General features: G+C 40.5%; 1 protein-coding gene across 2 annotated transcripts in view; it reads right to left on the bottom strand.

Moving 5' to 3' along the window:
• Positions 1–13,020, bottom strand: part of mapk14.S (mitogen-activated protein kinase 14 S homeolog) — a 96,302-nt gene that overhangs the window by 34,132 nt on the left and 49,150 nt on the right. For both annotated transcript variants that reach the window (XM_018248048.2, NM_001086831.1), the window contains 2 exon segments: positions 8,332–8,446; positions 1,467–1,538 (listed from right to left, as the gene is read on the bottom strand). In XM_018248048.2, the coding sequence (XP_018103537.1) occupies positions 1,467–1,538; positions 8,332–8,446 (187 nt within the window).

Raw genomic sequence — 13,020 nt, 5'->3', positions numbered from 1 at the left:
TGGATTTTTAGTCCCATCCGATCGAGATCTGGCCGACTTTCGGCCAGATCTCGATCGGGGAAGCCCCTCGGGGGCCCCCTACACGGGCCAATAAGCTGCCGACTCGGTCTGTCGGCAGCTTTTATCGGCCCGTGTATGGCCACCTTAAATCGAACTGAAGATCTTTAGATATTGAGATTACTGTAGCCCTTAGTGATTATGAATTTGACAGCCTCACTTCCCTCATTGTAAAGAACCATATGAGTTGCTTGAAGTGAAAGTTTAAATCAAATGGGGTGGCTTCATTTTTTTTTTTTTTTTACTTACGTGGGGGCGTATTTATCAAAAGTCGGATTATAGTGATTTCAGAGGTTTTTGAAATTACAACTAAACTCACAAACACTAATAATACAAATGTTTATTTAAAAATCTGAATAAAAAAAGTACAAGCGGAAAATTACACTGTACAATGTGATAAAATATGAATAACTGAATTGATTAAGAACTGTGCTATAGGATCAGGGCAGTTCCTATTGACTCCTATGGGAATTCAACATCTTTTACCTAGCTATGTTTTGTATTAGTGATTTCCGTGGGTTTTACAAATTTTTTTAGCTTTTTTTTTAAAAAAAGAAAACCACAAATTTTTAGATTCATGAAAAAAAAATTCAATTGTTAGTAATTGAACCCATAACTCGCTGTTTCCCCAGAGAAAACAACTTGAGTGTTTTCTTGCAGTTTTATTGTTCCATTTCTTTTACCAGTTTAGTTGTTTGTCTCTGTACTTTTTCTAGCACATGAATATGCTACTTAAGACATAAAAGGAATTGCAAAAGGTAAATTTAGACATTTTATAACTTGGAATAATTTAAAAAATAAATAAAAAAAAAGCGAGAGATTATAATAAAAAAATTAAGACCATTAAAACCACCACATTATACTGTCCAGTTACAGTTTCCGAATATGTAAAATAGAAACGTTTTTTTGTACGCCTCTCAGAATGTGCAACACTTATATATACAAACATAAATGAACAAACAAAATTTATACATAAATATGGCTCCCTGTGCAGCATAATCTCTGCTAATTTGCCCGCTTACACACCGGACCCAGGTCTAGGCTGACCAACTGCCTCTTGCAGCAGGTGGTGGGCCATATTCACATACGGACCAGTTGCTCTCTGACCCTCCTCTCCATGTCCCAACCCAAATTCTGACAGTGGACATAGCTTTCCACTGTGATTTAAAATCTCATGCCTGTCCTGTCCACTCCAGTAACGTCAGAGATGGGAGGGTATATAAATTAGTGCGGTAGGCTTGCATTGGGTTAAGGAGGGTTAGGCACACTGCAGGATAAATACATTTCTACCTGCACATAATTACATATTTATTATAATGCACACATAGACAAAATACAACAAAAGTAAAAAACAAAAAAAAAACAGCAGAAATGGGTCCCATACAAGGACAATTTATTTTAAAGGATACGGTCTGTGCCTGGAAACAAGGTCCTTCCTGTGAGAAGCTCTGCCATTATGCAGCCCACCGACCAGATGTCAACTGAGAGAAGAAAAAATTAGTTAATTATGTGGTTTTTTTTTAAGATTAAAGTTATAGTTCTATTCACTTTAACCCATTATAGACTACAAAGACTGCTTCCATCATGAAGCATACTACTGAGTGAGGTAAAGTCTAAGGCCAGCAGAGAATAGGTATTTTCTCTACCTGCATAGAAACTCACTTTTTTTTCAGGAATCTTCTGTACAAACACGGATGCGCAAATATTAATACATTTGCCAATTGAAAGATTCGGAGTAAGTCTGCGCTAGAGCGGTGCGACGTTAGTTTTTTCCCCCCTAGGTTGCTGCTCTCAGGATTGTTTTGTTAACTCACAATTTAATGTATACATATAATAATGTCCCTTTTATTATGTCCTGATAATAACAATTCATTCTCTGTAAATGTAACCCTTCAGTTTCAAAGGAACGTATATCGGCCTCTTCACAGCATATAGGGAACAGCAGAGTTTTAAAAGACATAAAAATCCAAAATCACTGGAGGGTGCCAATTTCTTTCTTTAATTGTTTCTCCCAACTAGTTATTTTTCCAAAGTAATACCTATTTAGGGAAGGCATATATCAGATTAATGCAAAAGGGAAAAAATGGCACAAGAGAAATAAAAGGGGATAGAAAAGTGAGGGAAAGGAAAAGGTGAAATGTGAGACATGTTAGTGTGAAAAAGATTTTTAAAAAGGAAGAAATAAACTTTATAGAAGAAGATTTGAAATGCAGAAGACATTTGTGTTTACAATATATCCAGCACATTGTATTAAAGATTAAAGGGTATTTACAGTTGTGGACTGTACTAGGGGTAGTTTATTTGGGACCACTGTGAGCAGACATTAAGGGGGGTATTTATCAAGGGTCGAATTTTGAGGGGTTAAAACCCTCTAATTCAACCATCGAATTGAAATCCTTCGAATTTGAATATCGAATTCTAAGGATTTAGCGATAAAATAAGCATTCAATCGATCGAATAAAAAACGTTAGATCGAACGATTGTCAGCGATCGATCGAAGGATTTTTATTCGATGCCAAAAGCTTAGAAAATGCTTGTAGAAGGTCCCAATAGGCTTATAATGCAATTCGGTAGGTTTAACTTGACGAAGTATTGAATTCGAAAGGATTTTTAAAGAGACGGTACTTTGATTATCGAATGGTCTAATAGTCGAAAGATTTTTTATTTGAATCGTTCGAAGTCGAAGTACAATTCGATGGTCGAAGTATCCAAAAATGCACTTTGAAATTCGAACTTTTTGAAATTCGAATTTTCACCCGAGGTTTAGTAAATCTGCCCCAAAATTTAATTTAATATATTACTACTAGTTCCGAATGCTTTACATTAGTTAAGCAGTATCTTTTATCATTTTCATCTCAGGTGTTAGTCAATGATTGGAGATTGTTTACATCATCAATACATCACATGGCCATACAGTATTTGTTTACATCATAACAAAGCAAGTGCATCAGTCATGTGATCATTTTAAAGGGATGCACCTCCTTTGCTTCATAGAAACACACTTAGGAGCCAGTGTCAGATTATACAAAGCTGGAAACATTTCACTTTATCTAAAAACTTCACTAACATTTACAACATATACATGCAATTGTCAAGAACAAAATAAATAGGCATACAAGCAGATTACATGCAAGGAATATTGTTTTCTTCCTACCACAATCAAACTTATTTATATATGCATATTGGAAATGGTTTTGATGATGGTTTTTGTTATTTATTGCACAGGGTGATATGACTGAAACTAACATCACATTCCATTGTCTGACCCCCTACATTGGGATTCAGTCATGAATGTGGTTTACTTTGTATTTCTACATTGCATTGTTAAAAGGAGTGGTTCACTTCAGGTTAACTTTTAGTATGTTATAGAATGGCTAATTCTAAGCAACTTTTCATTCGTCTTCATTATTTATTTTATATAGTTTATGAATTATTTGCCTTCTTTTCCTGACTTTTTCTAGCTTTCACTGACCCCCTCTAAAAACAAATCCTCTCTAAAGCTACACATTTATTGTTATTGCTACTTTTAACTACTCATCTTTCTGTTCTGACCCTCCCCTATTAATATTCCATATTCTCATTCAAATCAATGTATGGTTGCTAGGGTAATTTTGACGCTAGCAACCAGATTGCAGACAAGAGCTGCTGAATAAAAATCTAAATAACTCAAACCACAAATAGTAAAAAAAATTGCAAATTGTCTCAGAATATTGCTCCCTACATCATATTAACAGTTAATACATAGGTGAACAACCCCTTTAATATTGCAAATAATTCACTCTTCCGCGTAAAATATGGAATTATATAAATGTATTTTATTAATTGTAATAATGTTGTAATAATGTTTTGGAGGCAGCCATCTCAGCACTTTGTGCCGATTCTGAGCTTGGAGAAGGAGCCAGCACTTGAGGATGGAACTGCTTTGAGACAGCTATTGTTTCTGCCCATCTCATCTGTTTCTGCCCTTTTCAACTGTATTTCATCATAGCTTTCATGCATGGGTGCTATCCTCATGTCTCTGTGTTTCACTTTAAAATATAAGGGTTTTGAAACAAGGAGATAATTTTAATGTTTGTTAAAATTTGCATTCCAAAGAGTTCACCTCTGTGGTGGATATAAATGAATTACCAAGACAAATTATGGTTATAGGGGATTTAACTAGCAGAAAAGTGGCTGGGTAATCTGTCATTCTGATCACTAAATCTGCACAGTTTGCAGTATCTCTGGTCAGGCCCGGATTTGAGGCCAAATTTCAGGGGTGGCATACCACTCAGCCGCATACTTAGTGAAGTAGCGCGTGGGCTCTCGCGGGTAGATGAAAGACCTTAAAGTGAAACAGACACTAAAAACTACTTTTTAAAATATGAATGTACATTAAAAGTTACCTATAGGTCATGCTGATTGTTGTTTGCTGAGAGGTTTGTTTTTGTAAGTAATTGTTAATTGAAGTTCCTAAACCTGACTGTTTTGCCGACCGGACTGTCCCACCTCAGCCTGTCAATTAAAATTTCTAATGCTAACTGACTCCTGCTGCACAAATATGGCAGCCCCCTCATAGACAAAAACAGGAGGGTAATGTAAAAGGATTGGGCAAATACTTTACGACAATATTATTATTAAGTAGCATGCAAAGCCAATTATATGGTAGATATAAAAAAAAAGGTTTAATTTCTGGTGTCAGTATCTCTTTAAAGTGTGAGTTTAGGAATCTAGAATCTAAGATTAAGGAAAGGTTTTCCAATGTTAATTTTTTCAGAAATTTTACCTGTGCCACATGCAACTTGGTGTAGAATTTGGGGTTCTAGAAGATGGTCGGTCCTTTGGGTACAATTTATATAAACAGGACAGACTGCACTTCAATAGAAGGTGGTCCAATGTGCTAGGCTAGGGAAAGACTGGTATTAAAACTAGGCAATGGGGGTCAGTGAGTTAGAGCATTATGGAAAATTTAACGGGGTTATTCAACTTTGAGTTAACTTTTAGTATGATGTAGTGAGGGATATTCTGAGACAATTTGCAACTGGTTTTCAATTTTTATTTTTTGTGTTTTTTTAGTTATTTGGCTTTTTTTCAGCAGATCTGGTAGCAACCATGCATTGATATGAGTAAGACTGGAATATGAATAGGAGATGGCCTGAATAGAAAGACTAGTAATAAAAAGTACCAATAACAATAAATGTGTAGCCTGATGGGATCAGTGACACTCATTTGAAAGCTGGAAAGATTCAGAAGGCAAAAAATTAAAAAAACAATAGAAACCAAATAATGAAGACCAATTGAAACATTGCTTAGAATTGGCCATTCTATAATATACTAAAAGTTAATTTAAAGGTGAACCACCCCATTAATGTAAATAGGGCTGTGGGATTAGAGTCTTAGGGAAGGAGTTAGACAGGCAAACAGTATGATCCTATTGTTACAAAGTACTCCTTTAATTGAGGATGTGGGGATTTTTGTGGAGCAGTGTCCCTTAATGACTACTTAAGCAAATAAAGTGTTGTCTAGCATACAAAAGAGCATTAACTTCTGGGATGAAAACATAATTTTGCCTCTGTATATTACTGGTAAGGCCACACCTCGAGTATAATGTGCAGTTTTGGGCCATAGTATAATAATGAGCTAGATTAAGTGCAGAGACAAGCAACTAAACTAGTAAAAGGAATAGAAAATGTAACTATGGATAAAGACTATCAAGGCTGGGGTTGAGCTTTCTGGAGAAAAAGCACTTGTGAGAGGACATGGTTACATAATGCTATTTGGCCTACAAAAAAAAAAACAAAAGTATATGAAGTGTAGCTCAAATAAGAGTTTTTTCACAAGAATTCAAAAAGCAGATTGTATTAAAGTATAAAGTTATTTATTAGGGATGCACCGAATCCACTATTTTTGATTCGGCCGAACCCCTGAATAACGAACCAAATCCTAATTTGCATATGCAAATTAAGGTTGGGAAGGGGAAATGATTTTTTACTTCCTTGTTTTGGTTCCCTCCCTGGCCCCAATTTGCATATGCAAATTAGGATTCGGTTCGCCAGGCAGAAGGATTCGGCCGAATCCTACTGAAAAAGGCCAAATCCCAAACTGAATCCTGGATTCGGTGCATCCCTATTATTTATTAGGACAAAAAAAGTGGGCTAACGCATTTCATGCCTGTTGGGGCACTTACTCATTATGCAACATTTGTCAGTGTTTCTATCAAGTGTAACTCCGCAAAACAAATCCCAGTGCACATATATATATATATACACATATCTATACATTCACATATATACACCAATACCTTAGACAAGTGCTGTCCAATTTATATGGTACAGAGGGTCGGAATTGTTCTAATCTACATGGTGGAGGGCCGATAATGGAAGCCAGAGTTAGACACTGCCTGTTTTTAGACAACCCCGACTTTAAAACACACCCGTTACCGCAAGACCATGCCCACATTAATAGCACACCAAAAAAAACAGATGGGTAGTGCTCACTGCAGGGATCAGGGCCGGAACTAGGGGTAGGCAGAGTAGGCGGCTGTCTAGTACGCCATCATTGAGGGGCGCACTTTTAATGGGTTTTTTTCCATGTTTTCAAGCGTTTATTTAAGAATTTGTTTCAGTAAACATGGTCACTCAGTCGGGTGGAATCTCCCTCCTTCACCTTCTCCCTCTTGCCAGCAAGTAATAGTAATAATAATGGGTGGCAGAGAGCTGGCGGCCTGTTTGGTGTGGCTCGTGCTTGCTGCTCTCAGCCTTGCACAGTTGCACTGAACTGAAGACATTCTTTTTATTACTGAAAGTGTGAAGCTTCCTGCTGGCACAGCCAGGTACAGATTTGGGCCAGGGGCCATATGTTTGCTGTTGGGCACTGGCACAAATACTTGGGGGCAATATGATGTGATCCGATTTATTTTTGCCTGCTGCTGGCACAGGTAAAAATTGGGGGCAATATGATGACTGCTGGAGGGCTGTATGATGGATGGCTGCTGAGCTTGCTGGTACAGGTATGGGGGGGCAGTATAATGAATGGCTACTGGCACAGGTATGGGGTGCAGTATAATGGATGGCTACTGGCACAGGTATGGGGGGCAGTATTATGGATGGCTGTTGGGCTTGCTGGTACAGCGGCAGTAATACAAATGAAAAAGTGTTGTACATTTTCTTGCTTTCTTTATTTAAAAACCATCATGGTAAGGAGGGAAATGGTAATGCAGGAAAGGGGGGGGCACTGATTGAAGCTCTTGCCTAGAGTGCCAAACTACCTTGGCCCGGCACTGGCAGGGATGTCAAGACATACCCTTAAATCCATATGCCTCCTCCCCTGTGTATAATACAGTACCCCAGCATATGATTAAACACCTTAGGGGCCCACTTACAATAATTTTCAAATGCTAACAAACCCCCAGAACAAATACCAGGCTTATGTTCCATAAAAAAAATTTAATAATCAGCTTTGTAGCATCAGCTTACATGACAGGCCGAACTCATTTTCTGCTTGATGATTTGTAATGAGCCCTGAGCTTAGCTTCTCAACAGCTGTTCAAAGCACACTAAGCATGTGGGTATCACATACATTCTTGACAAAATCCAAATGGGAACCACTTGTGACTTTGAAGGCCAGGATCATTACTGCTATAGAGATGCTAAACGTTTAGGCTGGTATGTAAGTATGTAAAATATGGTATTTCCAGCCATATTGGTTTTTAGGGTTTAGTTCTCCTTTAAGTACTAAGCTCAGCCATTTGACTCATAAAAGGCACTTATCTTACACATAAACCCAGGCCAGGATTAAAACTTTGGGGCCCCTAGGCCACAGGATCCTCTCACACACTTGCCCTTGCAAGAGTATAATGCTGCTGGGTTGTAATGTGCCCCTAAAATCATGCTGCCCTAGGCCTGGGTCTATGTGTATCTTTAAAAAACCTACCTGATACAGCAGTTTCCTTTACTCTCACATTGTTAGAACATGCATTATTTTCTGATCTGAGGCAAATGATCTGAGGCAAATGAAGGCTCAAATAAAACATGTAAAAGGGCAATGTATATTAATGTTTATGCCTATTGTGTTATGATATAAATTACATGTTGGTTGAGTATTCATTTTGAATGTATAGTTTTCCCTTAATGTGTTTTTCCATTCCTTGGGCATCTTTGTCTTAGCAGCCTTTACTTATTGTAGAAGTACACCAAGCAAAGGGTAACAGTTCCCCACATCATTCCCCAAAATACACTGGTGTAACAACATGCAACTAAACACAAAGTGTCCTATAATTGCTTAAAAATGTGTCACCTGTCTGATTGTAATGCATCCAATTCAGCATGATTTCTGGTGCTCTGTACCAGCGAGTAGCAACATATCCAGTCATTTCCTCATCTGTATGCCGTGCCAAACCAAAATCAAGAATCTACAAGAAGGGAAGGAGAATTAAACAAAAATGGATTGGAAGAGGTTCCTTTGGCATTCATATGTAGTGTACAAAATATGACAATTATAAAAGTGGTAAGGAACTGGTGGTCCATGCTTTCCCTACTACATTCTTATTTAAGGGTTTTTAGAGACTTTTGGCATCTTGCGTTCGGCACTCTGGCTAAACTTATGACAGCTGGACTTGGGGAGGATGGTAGTTGTTTAAATTGTTTGTGAAGGGATTAAAAAAAAAAAAACAGATTACCAGACTTTCTTTTAATCTATATTAAAGGGGACCTGTCGCCCACACCTGAAAATCTTTTTTTTATTAAACAACCATACTGGTCATAAACTTGTTTAAAACTCTCAGCTGTCAATCATATATTGCCTGCCCTTCCTCTATGCCTTAGGCAACGAACGAAAAATCGCTCGATCGAACGATTAAATCCTTCGATTCGAAGGATTTTAATCCATTAATCGAACGATTTTTGTTCGACCAAAAAAAGCTAGCAAAGCCTATGGGGACCTTCCCCATAGGCTAAAATTGACTTCGGTAGCTTTTAGGTGGCGAACTAGGGGGTCGAAGTTTTTTCTTAAAGAGACAGTACTTCGACTATCGAATGGTCGAACGATTTAGTTCGAATCGTTCGATTCAAAGTCGAAGGTCGAAGTAGCCAAAAAAAACATTCGAAATTCTCTTTTTCCTCTATTCCTTCACTCGAGCCAAGTAAATGGGCCCCATAGTGTGATGCATAAGTTGAGCTATTTTCACTTGCTCCTTTTAATGCTGTGGATTGTATCTAACTGAGTAACACTGAGTGTCGTGGGAGTTGTACCCTATTGTGGGAGGTGGCTAGGTAGGGCTTGTTTACCACTTCCTCAACACACGTATTAAGAAAATGTTATTACACAAGTGTGCAGGCTTGATAAAGGGCACAAGTCTGAAACGTATATATGTATGTGGTCATGGCAACTGTCTTTTACACAGAGTATATGGTTAATGGAGGCTTACTACAAAACCATTTGTACAGGAAATTTACAGTGAAACTCAGATTATGCATAACAAAGGGTTTCCTGTGGCTAGTAAATCCTATTTCTGCTGTGGGGACCATAAATCGAATTACTGTATGCGAGAAATACTTTATCAGCAAGATAGGAACAAACGGCTAGGTGTGGTTATTAGCATATCAAACCCCATTTGGCAACTTGGGCTGGTTAGGTGGCGGTAATAATGTAGAATATAAATGTAGGGGAAAAGAGAAATCCTTTCCTGCTTTTCTGTCTGTGACATCATTCAGCCCAGTAACAGGCTGGAGAGCGACCTGATTGGCTGGACACCGCAGTGCATCCTGGGAGGAGAGGGTGTGCCAGACTGTGAAGCTGTGTGTGTAGGCCCTGCTGGATCTGTGTGTGTAGGCCGTGTGATTGAGTCTAACACGTGCTGTGGAGAAAGGATCAAAAGGGAGAAAAGTCCTGCAAGAGCTGCTGGATCTGTGAGGTCTGCAGGAGTGCAGAAAGAGGCTGTCTGACCCTGCCACGCTGCTGAAGCTTCAGAGGAGGAAAGTGCCATTGGTGAGAGTGATTCTGGAGAAGAGTTATTTGTGATTCCAATGTGATCTGCCTCTGAGAGAAATCGCTGAGTAAATCCCTTGAAGAGAGGATTTGCCACAGTACTGAGCCTAACAGGAAGACAGGCCTTGTGTAATTTTGCCTGCTACGTGGGAAGCTGCTATTTTCCAAGGGAAAAGGTACTCTGGGAAAGGTAGCGCTACCGGGGGAATAAGAGCTCTGGGGAAAGGGACATTGCATTTTGAACTGTGTGCTTTTTAACCCTACCAGACAAGTGGGACTATACGAACTGTGTTTGAACAGATAGTTAAAACCTAATAGGGATTTAGGTAGTGTCCTTTATATTCCCATACAGGCGTGACTTTTGTATTAGTTACTACTTTACAGTTTATATAAAGTTAAATATTGTTATCTGCAAAGTGTGTGTGTTTATTATTTCCTAGGGGATTCCTCTGAGGTAAGTTCCTCAGTGCTCCCTAGGTGGAGGCACTGCGCTGTGATTCCTAGTTCCCAGTACTTTTCGACTTGCAAAAGGGACTCAGGGCCCCTGAATTGCCAAGGAAGCTATTATTTAAAGGGACAGTAACCAAATTAGCGTTACATTTTGGAGGCACTGCTGAGATGTCGACTGGGAAGCTGGGGATGTTTGATGAAAATATGTCTGCCTTTGAAACTCCACAAAGTGTTCGCCAATGGTGTACTGCATTGGGACTTAACCCCCGAAAGGTTGCCGCTGTTGGGCCCATGGTGCCCAGAGTGAAGGAAGAATTTATTTATCAAGTTCTGGATGGGGAACAGATTTTTTACCGCCCAAGGGTGGCTGCGTCACGGCGGGATTCTGCCGTGGGTCCTGTTGAATGTTCTTATAGACAGCCCCAGAGAGATAGATCGTGACCGTGTTCCCCCTGATATTGATGCTGAAAGTGAAGGGCCCTGGAAGTGTAATGGAAAATGGAGAACTTACCCAACGGGACATCCAAGATGGCGACCTCCTGCTCCACCATGCGGTTCTTCCTGGTCGTAATATGACTGCGTCTGAAACGTGTCGCCCCAGGATTGGTCGCCAGCGACGGAATGGACGCCGGCGTCAGAATGTGCGTCGGCGTCAGGACGCCAACGTGAGGACGCCGGCGTCGGCGTCATGACGTCACCGCGTCAAGTTTTGGCGCCAACTTTGGACTATTTAATCCTAATTGCCCTTTTCATCCTTGCCCAATTATAGGTCTATCTTGTATAGTTCCTGGGTGTGATTTACTGCTTTTCTGATTATCCGTGTACCGACTTCTTGCCTGTTTTACGACTCTGATCCTTGCTGCCTGTATTTGACCATTTGCCTGTTTATGACTATTCTCTTGATAAATCCTTTTGTACCGTGAACTTGGTGTTACAGCCTCCTCCTTGGTCCACACTACAACAGACAGTATAATTGGGCCATGGACCCCTCTGAGGAGCCTCAAGTTCCAACTGATGTCGGCAGAGCCGTTCGTGGATTGGCTTCCCGTATGCACTCCTATGAAGCCCAGCAAACCCACTTCGGCCAGGCACTTGAAGCAATCCTGGAGAAACTGTCTGCTTTATCTCCTGTGGCTCCACGCTTCCAAAGACCCCTACTCCCCAGTCCGGCTTCCAATCTTCTTCTTCTTCCTCCTCCTCCTGTGGCACCTGCTACTTCTTCCTTGCCATCTGAAGAACCAATGCAGATCGGACGGGCACACCTTTCCGAACAGGAGAAGCTCCGGAGAAGGGCTGCTGGGTTATGCCTCTACTGTGGGGGAAAAGCCCACTTCGCCCAGGAATGCCCAGTGAAGCCGGGAAACTCCAAAACCTAGGTAAGCTTGGGGAGACTTACCTGGGTGGAATTTGTTCTCCTCCCCATTCTTCTGCTCAACGTTTTCTTCTTCCTGTTCAAATCCAGTTCGGCTCCAAGAAGATCTCTTCTCAGGCCTTCCTCGATTCTGGTGCTGCAGGCAACTTCATGGATCGTGCCTTTGCTGATAACCATGTCATTCCGCTTCAACCCTTGGCAACCCCTCTTCGAGTCCTGGCGATTGATGATCGTCCTCTTTCTTCTGCCATCATCTCGCAGTCTACTCAGGAACTTTCCTTCAAGGTGGGCACTATGCATTTGGAAAGACTGTCTTTTCTTCTTATTGATTGCCCTTCAATTCCTGTGGTCTTGGGACTACCTTGGCTGTGTGTTCATAATCCGGTCATTGACTGGTCCTTCTCACAAATTTCCCGTTGGAGTCCATTTTGTGTACACAACTGTTTACCTGCTGTTCCTGTTGTCAAAGTTTCTTCAGTGTCTTCAAGTTCTTCTCTCCCTCCTGTGTACCAAGCCTTTTCCGAGGTCTTTGATAAGAAGTCCGCTGAGACTCTCCCACCTCATCGTCCCTATGATTGTCCTATCGAACTTTTACCCGGCTCAATGCCTCCCCGAGGCCGCACTTATCCGCTTTCTCCCTCCGAAACTTCTGCTATGAAGTCCTATATCCAGGAGAATCTTCAAAGAGGTTTTATTCGTCCTTCTACCTCCCCTGCTGGAGCAGGGTTCTTCTTTGTTGAAAAGAAAGACGGTAGTTTGCGGCCCTGCATTGACTACAGGGGGTTAAATAAAATCACCGTAAAGAACAGATATCCTCTTCCTCTCATCTCTGAACTTTTCGATCAGCTCAAGGGAGCTAGTTTCTTTACTAAGTTGGATCTACGTGGGGCCTACAATCTCATTCGGATCCGTGAGGGAGATGAATGGAAGACCGCTTTCAATACTCGTGATGGCCATTACGAGTATCTCGTCATGCCATTCGGTCTTTGCAATGCTCCTGCGGTCTTCCAAGAATTAGTCAATGACATTTTTCGTGATCTCTTGGGACAGTGTGTGGTCGTGTACTTAGACGACATTCTTATTTTTTCCAAAAACCTTTTTGATCATCGTTGTCAAGTACGTGAAGTTCTTTCCAGGTTGAGGAAAAACAATCTCTTCGCCAAATTGGAAAAATGCAC

The sequence above is a fragment of the Xenopus laevis genome, chromosome 2S, assembly GCF_017654675.1.
Source record: "Xenopus laevis strain J_2021 chromosome 2S, Xenopus_laevis_v10.1, whole genome shotgun sequence".
In the NCBI taxonomy this organism is placed as follows: domain Eukaryota; kingdom Metazoa; phylum Chordata; class Amphibia; order Anura; family Pipidae; genus Xenopus; species Xenopus laevis.
Note: the sequence above shows the minus strand (reverse complement) of the source record. Positions and strands in the feature narration are given on the sequence as shown.